The sequence below is a fragment of the Helicoverpa armigera genome, chromosome 22, assembly GCF_030705265.1.
Source record: "Helicoverpa armigera isolate CAAS_96S chromosome 22, ASM3070526v1, whole genome shotgun sequence".
In the NCBI taxonomy this organism is placed as follows: domain Eukaryota; kingdom Metazoa; phylum Arthropoda; class Insecta; order Lepidoptera; family Noctuidae; genus Helicoverpa; species Helicoverpa armigera.
Genome location: NC_087141.1, coordinates 7450799 through 7465322, shown reverse-complemented (window position 1 = coordinate 7465322; position 14524 = coordinate 7450799). Strand labels below are relative to the sequence as shown.

Below are 14524 nucleotides of genomic sequence, written 5' to 3'. Positions count from 1 at the left end.
TACACGGGGATAGTGTAGCTTCCGAATTCCGAACAGTGAGAAATCTTTCCAAATCGGTTCGGTAGTCCTAGGCTGTGCACATCGTGCGCGCAGTACTCGATCATTATTTTGCTGTTATTATTTTAAAATAGCTTTATCTCCTAATCGAACGATGTAAAAGACAATTTTGTTGTAAATTAAATACTTGTGACGTAAGTATTTATTTGGATAATGATTAGTATATGTTTATAAAAAACACTTCGGAAATAATCCATTTTTTGAGAACAAAGATAGGTACCTAAGCATAAAAAAGGTTATTGTGAGCTAACCCTAAGAAATAGACGTAGTTATGCTGTCACGGACATTTTTTTAGAACTTTTGGAGGGAAAAAATTCTATCATATTAACATATTTTTTGCGAAACTTTAACCGTTTACGCAGCACACGCAGCAGAAGCTTTCAATAGAACAAAAACACCGTGTTTCGTGTTAAGCTCAAGTGGCTTCCAATAAGACTTCGCCGGAACGCTCACAATACTCCTTGCTAAATAGTTTTCTTTTTCACCCTACGTCCCCTTCGTATCTCAAGAGTCGTTTTGAGTTAGTTTGTGATACGCATTCAAGATCACTCAGGTCGTCAGCAATTCATGCATTCCACGTCATTTTATGACAAATCATTTGTTGTACAAGCCACTCGTCTGTGGAATGCACTGCCAGTGGCAAATAAGGCGAGCGCAGTCGATTGCAGTTTTTTAAAAAATGGTCATGGATCTCTCCGACTACAATCGCTGTATTGTTATTCTTTTACCTTTATTTTCCGTTTATTGATTTACATTTCTTTGGTATCTATCACTTATATAATATAATCTAAATGTATGTACACCCTAAACTGCCCGTTTTTCATTGTGTTCTACAGATAAACTCCATCCAAAGGTTGTCTCGAAGAAATCGCTATTTAGCGATAAGACCAAGATGTCCTGTATTGTTAATTTTCTTGGTGTACAATAAAGAATAATCTATCTATCTGAAAAAATACCCGATTTTGCAACATTATTCATTACTGCTCTGCTACCATTAGTCTTAGCGTGATGATATATAGCCTATAGCCTTCCTCGATAAATGGGCTATCTAACACTGAAATAATTTTTCAAATCGGACCAGTAGTTCCTAGCGTTCAAACAAACTCTTCAGCTTTATAACATTAGTATAGATGTAGTTGAAGTTGAACAGTAATTAGTTGTGTTTCTATTGGTTTAATTAAGGTGTTTTATTAATCGTTTTAGAATAAATGTATTGTAATGATTTTTAGTTTTATAATTTCTAGCCTATTCTTAGAGCTAGCAACGTACAACGTTATACGCTTTTTCTGTTTCCCTTTGTACGCTTAGATTTTCATAACTACACAACTGAATTTCATGCGGTTTTTTTAATAGATTTAAAAGGAAGGTTTATATGTATAATCCTTCAAATTATGGGAAAATACTGATATCCCGTGCGGAGTCGGGGCGGGTCGCTAGTATTACTATAAAAATGAAACTTACAGATAGTGACTTTATACATTTTTATTTTATCAGCATTTTGATGACAGGAAGACTAGTAGTGAATACATACTCAACGAAATGGTGCACACTGTGTTAAGGCTCGTTTACACTGTCGCAAAACCTAAGTAGGATTAAAATCGCTCTTCTCGAGTCCAAAGTCAGTGTGTTAAAAGCCTTACCCCGACTTTACACTGGTAAGCTTATGTAAATATACGATAAAGGACAATGAGCGTTTTGGTCTACCTCTCCTCTATACTCCATTTAAAATAACATTAGAAATTTAAGTAAACCTTTTTACTGTTTGTCCAACCAATTTTGACTTCTATTCCGAAGACAAAAGAACGGAATTGAAAGCAAAATAGTGGTTACAATACCAAGTATTTACTGTAGCTGCCATTAATCATACTACTAACGCAATAGAAGTCAAATCGGTTGAACAAACAGTAAAAAAGGTTTACTTAAATTTCTAATGTTATTTTTAATGGAGTATAGCATTAGGTGATATATAAATAGAAAGCTTGTGTTACGAAGAGTATTTTCTTGTATGGCGGCGATTGTCATTTGTTAGTATTTAGGGAGTTAGAACGTGTTTAGTGAAATAATAACTATGTCTAAAATCTGCTGTAGCTTCTAAAGTACTGACAATTTGTTAGAGGTATTTCAGTAAGAAATGTTCTGTTTAAAAAGGCCTTTCCAGTGAATTATAATTTATTAGTAGAGAATGAATTAAAAACTGAAAACACCTATCGATAATATAATCTAAAATAAGCTCTAACTTCTAAAGTACTAAGAATTGGTAAGTAGTATGTTAGTACAAAATGTAACGCTTGAAAAGACCTTTCAAATGATGTATGACTCATTACTAGAGGGGAGTAGACCAACATCCAAACATTTCGCCCATTGTCCTTTTGCAAATGCAATTTCGTACGTAATTTTCACGGAATCAGCTTACGAGTATAAAGTCGGGGTTACGTGATTGTAAAGCTTGAAAGCTGGATGTAATGTTGATCTTTCTTACATTTCTATTTCGTGTCTTAACATTCGTAATAAGGCAAAATTCTGTATACCTATTTATTTAACATTTTCAAACCAGCTTTTACTGATTGTAAAATTATTGACATCCAGTCCTGAACTAATCTGATGAAATAAGATTTATATTATTATATGATTATATTATAGTTATCGGCACGGATCTTGAGCTCTGACCTTCACCTGCGCAGAAGTAATTCATTGGGTCCCTTTTGTGGTATGAAGTGAGGCGCGGGGGTGGGCTAAAGCGGTGATTGGCCCGCAGTGCATCGCGTCATAGCCGTCACTTGGGATCGGTTCTTTGCAAATAAATCACTTCTGCGCAGATGTAGGTCAAAGCTCAAGATTCGTGCCGATAACTATACAGTTGTTTTTAAAACGTTCAAATCACCGACGAACAGCAAAGACAGAAGTATTTACAAGATATGTATATTTATTATAAAAAAACAATACTTAATTATTTCGTACAAGCACTAAGCTCAAGGCATCATTGTAGCAGACTCTTAAGGTACTTAGATTTTCTTTTGAGAATATTTCTAACATCGTTGAGCATGTCGTCGCGTCCGTTTTTGAGTTTATTTTCTACAGGGCTTTGGTATTTTTCGTCTAGGATTAATTTGCTGAAAGTTTCGTGCAGTTCGTTAGGGAAATTGTACTTAGGCCATTCGTCTAGTATGTTTTCTATGAACGTGATGGAGTTCTGTACAGCTGCGTTGAGTTTGTTCAGCAGCTCTGAAGTTTTGAGTTCATCGGGGGACTGGCTCGTTTTCTTCTTCGATTTCTTGGTGTTGGCGGGTGAGAACAGCTCGTTGCAGACGCCCAGCAAGAACGTTATTATACCTACGAACTGGAATGTAAAGAAAAATAAATAAGTCAGTTAATGTAAGATCTGATGCTAAGATGTTGTTATTTTTATTAACCCTCGACGCATTTATAATATTAGTTTGGATTATAACGTACCTCTAGATAATTAGACAGGCTCTCAAGTCGTTCCCGCATGTTCCACACCGCGTCGCCGACGAGTTGCAGCTCCGCGCGTAGCTGGTCGTCCGCGCGGGGCAGCAGTCGCGCGGCCGCGTCGCTGGCGGCGTGCGCGTCGTCCGCGCGGCACAGCGCCAGCGAGCCCACCAGGCGGAGCACCGTGCTGTATAGTTCCCGATATGGTACCGGCGAGTTTACGAATGCTGGGAATAATAATAATTATTCAAAATCATTATTTATATCACATTATTTTAAATGTTATTTATTTTTATATTTAATATTTAAAAATGTAATTTATATTTGTATTCATAAATAAAAATCGTTTATTCAAATTTGGCTGCAAAATAGCGCCAGAAATTTACAAAAGGCAGCCCCCAAAACGCCCACCATTCACCACTTCTTATGTATTTTTGCTGGGAAGAAGTGGCGCAATAAATTCCGCAGCAAATTCTCTTACTCATCATCCTCCTGCCCTTATCCCAATTTATTTGGGGTCAGCGGAACAAATTTTATTACTCTCTCTCTCTCTTTCCAGCTATTTATCCCACATGGTGGTGGGGTCAGCTTTCCTAATTTTTCTTCTCCACTTCGCTCTATCTACGACATCGTTCTCGGACAAATTTAGTAATAAAACAAATTTTATTACTAAATATTATAATTAAACTTGATATATAATAAGATCTTCATTAATATCAGAAGTTAGCTGCAGAAGCTTTAACCTTGTTCCGTGGGAACTAGTTCGCGCATTTGGATAAAAAGTAGCCTATAGTCTCTTCTGTAATCGGATTAGCCTGATTTCATGATTTCATTCTAAAACTGCTGAACTAATTGGGATAGCATGTGGCAAAGAAAAAAATAGTAAAAGGAGACTTTCTATCCAGCTGCGCGTATAGAGTCTCACACGAAACGAGTGAAACTGCATGAAAAATATTCCTATTATAATATAAAAAAAACTCACCAATAATCCTAGAAGGGAACGGCGCCGATATACTAATTCTTTCCTTCTCACAATACACCTGCCGGCACTTATCCATGGCCGCACTAAAGTTGTCTATGCACGTATTCAACAGTGCATAGTGGGCCTTCTTCTCTTCCGTCGGCCGACTGTCGGCCAACTCTATGCATAGAGCTATGGCCGACACCAAGCCGTCTTTGAGACGTAGGTAGGACACTTCTTGGTCGAAAGTGCGGGCTTTTAAGTTCTCGTCCTGAAGTTGGGGAGGCTCGAAGTTCACGATCGCGTTTAAGTCGCGGTTGTCACTGTGAGGGACAAAAAAAGAGAAAAAATAATTTCATTTTTGAGACAGGTTTTTACTACCGACTTTAAAAAATAAACAACACGCTCGCACACAAACAAAGATTACATAAACGAATCGTGGAGTGTGCATGTAATCTTTACTTTTTTTTTGTTTTTTAAACTATCATTTTTGTTTTATACTCAATCTAAGCTAGTCATGTCTTGTGGCTTGTAGCTTTTTTATCAGTGAAACAATTTTGGAAATCCGACTAGGGGTTCCAAAGATTACCCCTTACACTGTTGTTACAGTTACAGCCTTTTTATCGTCCCACTGCTGGGCTGCGGCCTCCTCTCACACGGAGAAGGATTGAGCATTAATCACCACGCTTGCTCAATGCGGGTTGGTGATATCAGACTTTATATTCCAGGTTTCCTACATACAAACTTAAAAAAAATCCATTTAATAATATTAGTACAGTTACCGGCACGGATATTGAGCTCTCGGCGGAAGAGTGGGGATCGCTTTGCGCACCCGTACGTATAAGGCAATAAGGCAGTAAATCGCTTCTGCGCAGGTGAAGGTCAGGGCTCAATATCCGTGCCGATAACTGTATAGATAACAAAACCCCTCCAAATGTTGGTTATTAAAAATACTTTGAACATCAACTAGGTACATACGTAGGCACGGCGGGCAGCCGGGCGGGCTGATGCAGCAACGTGGGCGGGCCAGCGAGCTGCGCCAGCAGAGCCTGCTCCCGCGCCGCCGCGCCCCCCCACGCGCAGGCCTGCAGCCGCCCCCCCCACAGACCTAGCTCCACCAGCTTCTCGAATGTGCCATACTTGTAAGCGTAGGTAAGGTGTTCCACGCTCTAAAGACAAAGATGAATTTATTAGTCAGAATACAGTACATTAAGGTGTTACATAGTATTAGCTTTATTGGTTTAAGTTTACATAAACTAACAAAATTAATATCATCGTCCTCCGAGCCTTTTTCCCAACTATGTTGGGGTTGGCTTCCAGTCTAACCGGATGTAGCTGAGTACTAGTGCTTTACAAGGAGCGACTGCCCTATCTGACCTCCTCAACCCAGTTATCCGGGCAACACAATACCCCTTGGTTACACTGGTGTGAGATTTACTGGCTTCTGACTACCCGTAACAACTGCCAAGAATCTTAAATGACAGCTGAGACCTACAGTTTAATGTGCCAAACACAGTCATTGGTGCCCAAGATATACTTAGAAAGTATGTACATATAATCTTAGAGAAGTTGCATTGGTACTTGCCTGATCTGGTATCGAACCCACACACTCATACTCGAGAGGTTGGTTCGTTACCCGTTAAACCACAACAATTTACTTGTATGTTGTATTACCCCTATATACCCCCTATATTGTTTCCCTAATATGATCGCTTATGTACTACCCCCTCTATATCATCCCTTGTGAACTGCCCTACTCACATCCTTGCCGTGGTGTTTGAGGAAGGTGCGGGTGTCTGCCAGCAGCTGCAGGGCCCGGCTAGCCACGCAGGCGGGGGCTAAGCGGGCACAGTGTAGCCCCCCTAGTGACTCCAGTCCACTCACGTGATACTCACATCCTTGCCGTGGTGTTTGAGGAAGGTGCGGGTGTCTGCCAGCAGCTGCAGGGCCCGGCTAGCCACGCAGGCGGGGGCTAAGCGGGCACAGTGTAGCCACCCTAGTGACTCCAGTCCACTCACGTGATACTCACATCCTTGCCGTGGTGTTTGAGGAAGGTGCGGGTGTCTGCCAGCAGCTGCAGGGCCCGGCTAGCCACGCAGGCGGGGCTAAGCGGGCACAGTGTAGCCCCCTAGTGACTCCAGTCCACTCACGTGATACTCACATCCTTGCCGTGGTGTTTGAGGAAGGTGCGGGTGTCTGCCAGCAGCTGCAGGGCCCGGCTAGCCACGCAGGCGGGGGCTAAGCGGGCACAGTGTAGCCACCCTAATGACACCAGTTGTATGTGTTTCACTTCTAAACGCTGGTATATGCTGTCGGCTGCTAGGGCGTTACCTGAAAAAATAATCGTTTTGTTATTCCATTATCTGTGTGTTATAATATTGTTAAGATGAAGTTTGTTTGAACTCGCTGATGTCACAAGCTACTGATGGTTTGACAACATAATTGAACCCGGTAGGTGGCGCTGTCGATGTCATCATCATAGTTAGCTACAATGTTCCTGAGTGCCGTAGGCTATCTTATATCCCCCTTACGGGCAGTAGTTCGGATGGGACGCGGGTGAAACGGGTGGAAAACGGCTAGTAGATGTTATGTGAACTTACCTAACAGATGGTATAGTTTGACTAGAAGCAGCTTGGCATGGAAGTTAGCTGGCGAGTGGTGCAACACCAGCTCCAGTAGGCATAGTGCCTCTACGACAGGAGCTGAACTCTGCTGCTGTACTCCTGGGGAGAAATCACATACAAATAACATTAATACTATCACTACATAGTATAAAACAGTCGCTTTTTCTGTCCCTATATCCCTATGTAAGCTTAAACTACGCAATGGACTATGATACGGTCTTTTTAATGGATAGAATTTTGTATTAGCATTGCACTCGTGCGAAGCTGGGGCAGGTCGCTAATAATGTGCTTCATGTTTATCTCACTAAGGTATTCTCACAACGATAATGTTTGATCGTGCGGAATATTGAAGTTGCTTTCAATAAAGGGAAGAATGTCATCAGTATTTATTGCATTGTATTTTCCCACTGGTAGGGAAAGTCTGTTCTCATACAGAGACATAACCCCTGCGCTTCCTAAGCGGATTGGCGATTTCATTTTCGGCGGATTTCATAGGTGTCCAAGATACACTTAAAAAGTACATGTTATTCCGATACATAAGTTATACATACATGTCGCAGCCAGCTGGTTGAAATAACTATTCAATCAAACAGCTAGCACTTTGACTTAACAAAGCCATTTATAATACCAATCAGTATTATTCAAAAAATATCCTGAAATAATCTTACCAGCATAATAATAATGATGAGCAGCGAGTATGCCATAAGAGTCTGTAGCACAGAACTCGGTGACGGTTGAAGTGACAAGCCCCTTGTTGAGACAGCGCACGTAGTGGCTGCGGAGCGTGGTCGCCAGCGCTAGGGCTTCGCCCGCCGGCAGGGGCGCCGCCACCAGCCGCCATGCGGATAGACAGGAGACGTGGCGTTGGATGTCATCCGGCTGTGGGTGAATTAGGAAGAATTTATTTAAAAAATTTGTACACAATGTTGTTTTTTTTCTCTAAGTAAGATACTATTAAGAGGATGAATAATAATTAACTGTCACAATACTGGGAACTGCTGTCTATCGATTTGGTTTTCAAAAGAAAATAATACAAATTTTCGACTATTTACTTAGAAAATTTTATAACTGAGGTTGACTCATTGGCATGGGATCTTGGATCTTTCGATACCATTTCACAAATCGTAAAAAAAAATCGTGTGTAAAACTTACCGATTCAGGTTCACTGTTCTCATCAAAACCGAGACACGTCAAAAACTCTCTACAATTCTCCTCTCTCTCCTTCTGAGGTATCATCCCAAGGTAAGGCCTCAAATCTGGTACTGCACAAGGTTTGTTCGCGAACACCCTCAGATATTGCACACACAACGCCAACCCACTGCCAATGAGGGTAGTAGGGTCACCGTCAACAGCCAACCTTTTCCACAACTCCAATCTAGCTAAATAAGGACCTCTCAATGTCCGCCCCGATGTCATACTCTCAACCAATTGACAGATGAATTCATGGCACTTTTCCGCAGTATTGTCAATCGAGTTCTCTGAGTCTTCTTCATTCTCCTTCATTAACTGAAAGACGGAGTCAAAGTATGGGACGTAGTAGTCCCATCGGTCTTGGTTGTCCCATAGTAACTCTTTGCACACCATGTTAAGACGTTTCCATTGGCCGAGTTTCTTTAAGTATGGTATGCAGGCCTGGGCGGTAGATCCTGGGACTAGCTGAGAGTATAGAGGGCTCTCAATGAACTTTAAGATGTCCTCCCATTTTTCTTGGAGTTCTAGAATCATGATGTAGAGGCGAGCTTCTTGTTCAGCCTCCATTTTGTTCTCACTTATGAAGTTGTCAACCATTCTTTGGGCGAGGGCGAGTAGTATGCCTTTTTTCGTGTTATCTTCTGATGTTTTGGCCTGTTGGCATAAAATTCAACACATATAGAAGATTTTAATTAATCTTGTTGGTTAGCAACCTTTTATAGGTGTAGTAAATTTGAAAATTCTAATTGTTTCCTGTACTAGCTAGAATAGCAGTGACATTATAGGTAGTTTCTCAAAAAAACAGTTGTTAAGAAATCAATTGTTTGAAATTGCCAAGTCATTACAAAATTAATTAATACTCTGACACTACCAGATCCGTTAAAAAAGAGCATGTTACATCCTTTTTATCATACCATTGCTGGGCACAGGCCTCGTCTCACATGGAGAAGGATTGAGTGTTAAAAAAGAGCATTTACATAACAAAATGGAACAAACCTGCAAAACAATACTCATAACGGCCCAGAAATAGTAAGGGTTCTTAGGAGCAAACTTGTAGAGGGCCATCGCAGCCCGCTGCTGAGACCGATAGTCTCCGACCCGGACGTAAGACATGAATAGATGTGAATGCAACTCTTCGCTCGTTGGTTCCGCCCTCACCGCATTCTCGTATAGCATGCATACTTTGTGCACTGAGGAATAAAAATAAAGACACTGTTATTGATGTTTTTTGGGTTGCCCGGGTAACTGGTTTGAGGAGGTCTGGTAGGTAGTCGCTCCTTGTAATACACTGGCACTCAGCTGCATCTGCTTAGACTGGAAGCTGAACCCAACATAGTTGGGACAAGGTTTGGGAGGTAACTGTTAAAAAAGATAATTTGCTGCCAAATATCTAAAAGTAGAACAAACAATTTTTTTTGTGTTTGCGTGTGAAACTTACTCAATTCTTTGTTATCACTTTATATGTTATCTGGTAGAAATATATAATATGGAACATATAGAGCACGGATTATAAGATGGAAAATTATGCAACATATTATTACAAAATTACACATAGCAAAAAAATTCAAATTAGATTATGTATCTGGTTAATACAAAAATAAACATATTTATATTAATACAAAAATAGGTTGAGTTTTCAATTAGGTCACTGCACAGTTTAAATATATTCCAAAAATAGTATATTTTGGTGACATATAAAAAGTAAAATTGAATGTAACTGGATATTGTAGAACAGTAGCAATGTACACAAATAGAACTGTTGTTAGTTAGTAGGTAGATTTTATGTCAGGCTTCAGGATTATACAGGTGCCATGACTGGATTGTATTATGTTTACATATCAAAGAGACTGGGGTGACAGTAAACAATGATTTAACAATATTCTTATTAGTATATTTAGGCATATAGTTAGAGGTTTATGTTCATAATAATTTTGATTATAGAACTTACATTGCTGAGATTCTCTATAGGATATCGTCATCGCCTGCAGCGTGGTGTCGTCACTTGGCTTCTCATCAGCCAGGGCGTCAAGAACTACGTGCGCCTCTGGACCCTTTCCTAACCTAAAAAGTGCTAGGGCTTTCAGAGCTCGGGCCGCTTGCAGAGAAGGACTCTTTTTAAGCACTTTCTCCGCTTCCTGAAGCGCCTTCTTATTATTCCCATTGTCCAACCAGTCTGAAAAATCCATAAATCAACATATTTTCATCGGAAAACAACCCCTTTTCATAAGAGGTTGGCCGAATTATTCAACTCTTGGTCAAGCTAACTGGTTACCGTAAATTGGTCGCAACCGACGCTCTACAATACCACCGTCGTGCATGTGCTGTGGCCGCACCGCCATTTTTCATTTATAAAGTTTTTTTTCGCAAAATAAATTGCCTTTCGGTGCTTTTTAGGCTTTTTCACAGCACGTTTGTTTTGCGATTTTTGTCTGTGGTAATGTCACTTGACATTGACAGTTCAGCAAAATGTTGCCACTTTAGAAAACCATAGAGAACAATTAGTTTTTCATTGCAAAGCAAAACTAAAAAATCTCAAGAATTTTGGATGCGGAAAGAAAATTGCGTTCTACTGGTTAAATAAAAATAATTATTATTTTCATTGATTTGATTGAAAATCTTCGAGACCATAGGTCATCATCAGTAGTATGAAAATGAGGTACTTACCTACACTGGATTCAGGGTCGGATCCACTCCATTTACAAATACCTACTACCTTATGTAATTTAGAAGAGTACATATAGGTGTTGTACGTCAGAAATCAACATTGTTAAGTAGGTATAATCTTGTAAAATAGGGAACTGTATAAGGTTAGTAGATATAAAAGGGAAAACATATAAATGGACATAGAACTTACATTAGGGCTACATAGGGGGTACACAAATCACCCATAAGGAAGTACCTACATAGGGAATTTATAAAAGTATACATAAGGGTCGTACATATGTTGCATTGGCAGTTATTATTGGTGACCAATAACAAACAATGTACGTCTATTTCTATGTTTTCCCTAGTGTCTATTTTCTCCCTAGATATGATTTACATGTTATGCAGCATTTTACCTGAAATTAGGTACCTACTTTATGTAGACAGCTACTGCCGTTTTCATCGATGAATAACTTCACACCTTTTTATTTGTATTTTTGTATAGAAAGCTAGGCTAGCTAGCTTAGATAATGTCTCTTTTCATTTCATTTCAGATTTCAAGTTTCTTTTTCAACATGTTTTCCTTCACATTTACACGGTCCTTGGTATCAATACAGAGATACATTATATTTACATTAGAAAGCAAACATATAACCTGTGATATAACTTGCCGGACTTGGAACGGTACCGTGCAAGGCGGGTGTCTTCACTTTATCAGGAATAGGACGAGCAAAAGTGAAATAAAAATGCGGACCTTCAATCATAACATTTAATTTAACATAAATAACTATAATTTACAAAAGTAAAATTAGCCTAAATTAAAATTAATTTAATGACCTAACAACTGACTTACAGTTGAATCTCTACGCAATTCAGTCACACGACTTAATATCACTAGGTAAAGGCAGCTTAGGTAGTTCAGCTTAATCTATAGCCTCTGATCTTCTATCACTTAGCTCTTAAGTCCACAGTTTCAAATCCTGACTCAGGGAACATCCCTACTTTCTGTGGTGTTAATTCTGGTGGTTGTTCTCTCGATAGAGATGCCCTCTTATGTCTTGGAGGAGGAACGGGTGCAGGCGGCGGCACTTTTGACTTCAGAAGGTTCTTAATCCTCATGCCACCTCTGTAGTAGTACAGGTAAATGCCTGCTAGAACGCCGATAGCAACGAGCAACGTGACGATAGCGACCACGAAGCCGTACCATGAGCTTCCAGATGATTCCTCTGGAGTCGGCACAGTTGGTCTCCTGCCTGGAGGCACGTATGTAGGTCTGGGACGTCTGGTTGTAGTAGCAAAGCGTTCTCCTATAGCTATGTCTGCACACGCTCTAAATTCCTCTTGTGGCCCACATCCGACTGCCTCGGTCCCGTTCCCACAGGAACCCCAATTGTTGCCAGCGATATATCTCCATTGCATCACGCAATGGGAACATTCTAGTCCTTCGGGCAGTTTATATTTCATCTCGTACACTTTATTTCCATCTTTAGGATAGAATTTGGTTCCATCTTTCCCGTCGAGTTTTAGTACGTATTTGTCTAAGCAGTCTTGGGTTGTTGCCTTTGGTTCTTCGCAGACTCTGAACTCGAAGAAGCCGTTGTGGTTGGCGGTTAGTTCAACCTTGATGACTATGGAGTCTTGTGGGGCGTATTTGCGGACGATGACACCTTTGCCGAAACGGCCTCCGAGTTCGTGTGCCCTGGGGACTGGGGCGTCCCAGGCGTCGCCGCAGACGCCACACTTGCCGTCGTTCTTGTTCCACTGCCTGGAGAAGCCGCCGCAGTACAGCTCGTGGTCGTTGTAGTTGTGAGGGGTGTCGAAGCCGAAGCGCCAGGCGGAGGCGCGGGATGGAGGCTCGATGAGTCTGCCGTGACCGCTGGCAGTCCGCCATGCCACGGCCATTACCGCGAAACACCAGATAATCTGGAACAGGTTAAAGAATTTATGAGTAACTAATTGTATTATGCAATATTCAATCTGGAAGGACGCAAGACATTTCTGAAAAAAACTTCTGTTTGTATTTTCCAAAACAAATTGTGCCAATAAGGCGACGAAATCGATTGCAAATAAATATTGCACGTGCTAATATGTTTGTTAACGAGCGAATAGTATAGTAATTGCACTTCCAATTTAATATCTGGTCTTAGTCTTATTAATAATCGAATGTTGTGCTCATTGCCCGTTTGAGTCCCGAGGTCTAATTGCTTAACACGTTCTCTTAAGTTTTACAGACAGCCTTTAATCTTACTTAATTAAGTCACCTTTATTTATTAGTTCAATTACTATCTACTCTACATACATATTTCAAACCAGTTTGCCCCCAAACTTGATCAATTAGAAACGTTCCTACACAAAATCTAGCTAATAAACCTTGATTTATCTTAACACTCATTAGTTTGTGAAGGCAATGGCTTATTAGCACGCGAACATCGATAAACAGCTGTTATATAGATCAATATAAGCATTAATTTCACTATCAGGGCGTTTGAAACTAACGCCACAGATTACTATAATAGTTCTAACGCTGCATGGTTGGCGTGAGTAAGATTTGATTATAGTGACGAAGGTAAAACAACACAGATGACTAGAGATTACATAAGTACTCTTACTTAGAAAAGTGGCTATTTTGTAGAGTACTCAAAAGTCAAATATAATTTATTTAGGCTTTTTTACTTGTTTATTCATAAGTTTTCTCAAAATCTTTTAAAGTAAGTTATGACTGGGATCGAACTAACGTTCCATCCAAGGGGCGGACAACACACATCGGCGTAGGATCACGGTACGTTAAGAGAAAGATTCCTTCAAAATAAATCACCTAAAAAACCGTAAAAGAATTTGGAAATTTAAGCAACCGCACTAATTTAATGGTGCCAAAATAAACGCTAATCCGCCACACTTGATGTAAGCCATCGTCTCGGTCAACAAACGTAATGTTATTTATTTATTACATAAAGTTACGTCATGTAACAGATCGTTTATTTAGATAATGGGTCACTATCGCCCTCCATTATAAATTGTAATTGAAAAAAATTGTTTTGTTAAGGTCTGGTTACGGCTCATCAAACTCTGTTTTTGTTTGTGGTCAAACGTCATGTGCGTACCGAATTCGAATTTTAAAGATCCCGTGATCTTTGTTTGGATATGGGATATGGATAGTTTTTTTTTTAATTTCTAACGTATTCGTGTTTTTGGGTAGGATGCAAAGATTTTAAAAGCCCCACTCTTCCCGAGTAACAGAGGCAAAATTTTATCCCGGTACGGGCAGCAATTCCCACGGAACGCGGTTGAAACCGCGGGCAAAAGGCAAGTAACATAAGAACCACTATTATTACTGTTATGATGCAGTGGTGTCGTATTGACTAATTCCAAATAAAAATAAAACAACGTTAGCACCACAGTTCTCCCATTGCTGCTAATTTGCTGTTACATAGCATGATGTCATTTTCACGTGGTACCATCAATCAGACATTCTAAAATAAATTGCCATTGTAAAACACGAATAGCAATTAGTTTGTGAGAAATTGCCGACTTTAAAAGCCATTTGGGTCCACTTTCCCTTAAATCTGGGCATCTAATGTACAACTGGCAACGGATTGCCAAG

General features: G+C 40.1%; 2 protein-coding genes across 2 annotated transcripts in view; both read right to left on the bottom strand.

The window, feature by feature from the left end:
• Positions 1-2960: 2960 nt before the first annotated feature.
• On the bottom strand, positions 2961-10730 carry Psidin (phagocyte signaling impaired). The gene is made up of 11 exons (XM_064040354.1): positions 10553-10730; positions 10229-10453; positions 9277-9470; positions 8242-8934; positions 7758-7968; positions 7066-7188; positions 6627-6796; positions 5444-5634; positions 4487-4788; positions 3508-3731; positions 2961-3394 (listed from the first exon to the last, which is right to left on the bottom strand). Exons 1-11 carry the CDS (start codon positions 10617-10619, stop codon positions 3035-3037), a joined length of 2760 nt encoding a protein of 919 aa, XP_063896424.1. The 5' UTR covers positions 10620-10730; the 3' UTR covers positions 2961-3034.
• Positions 10731-11678: 948 nt separating this feature from the next.
• The window catches only part of LOC110380460 (uncharacterized), a 31381-nt gene continuing 28535 nt past the window's right edge, over positions 11679-14524 (bottom strand). The window contains exon 2 of the mRNA XM_021340460.3: positions 11679-12846. Coding sequence (XP_021196135.2) covers positions 11872-12846 — 975 coding nt within the window. The 3' untranslated portion in view covers positions 11679-11871. The remainder of the gene's footprint in view (positions 12847-14524) is intronic.

Coding starts and splice junctions, on each gene's coding strand:
- Psidin (XM_064040354.1), bottom strand. CDS start 10,619: ATGGCGGTGCGGCCACAGCACATGCACGACGGTGGTATTGTAGAGCGT. Junction 8,935..9,276: donor TTATGAGTATTGTTTTGCAG/GTTTGTTCCATT, acceptor TTATGCCAACAG/GCCAAAACATCAGAAGATAA. Junction 4,789..5,443: donor CGGCTGCCCGCCGTGCCTAC/GTATGTACCTAG, acceptor TGTCCCTCACAG/TGACAACCGCGACTTAAACG.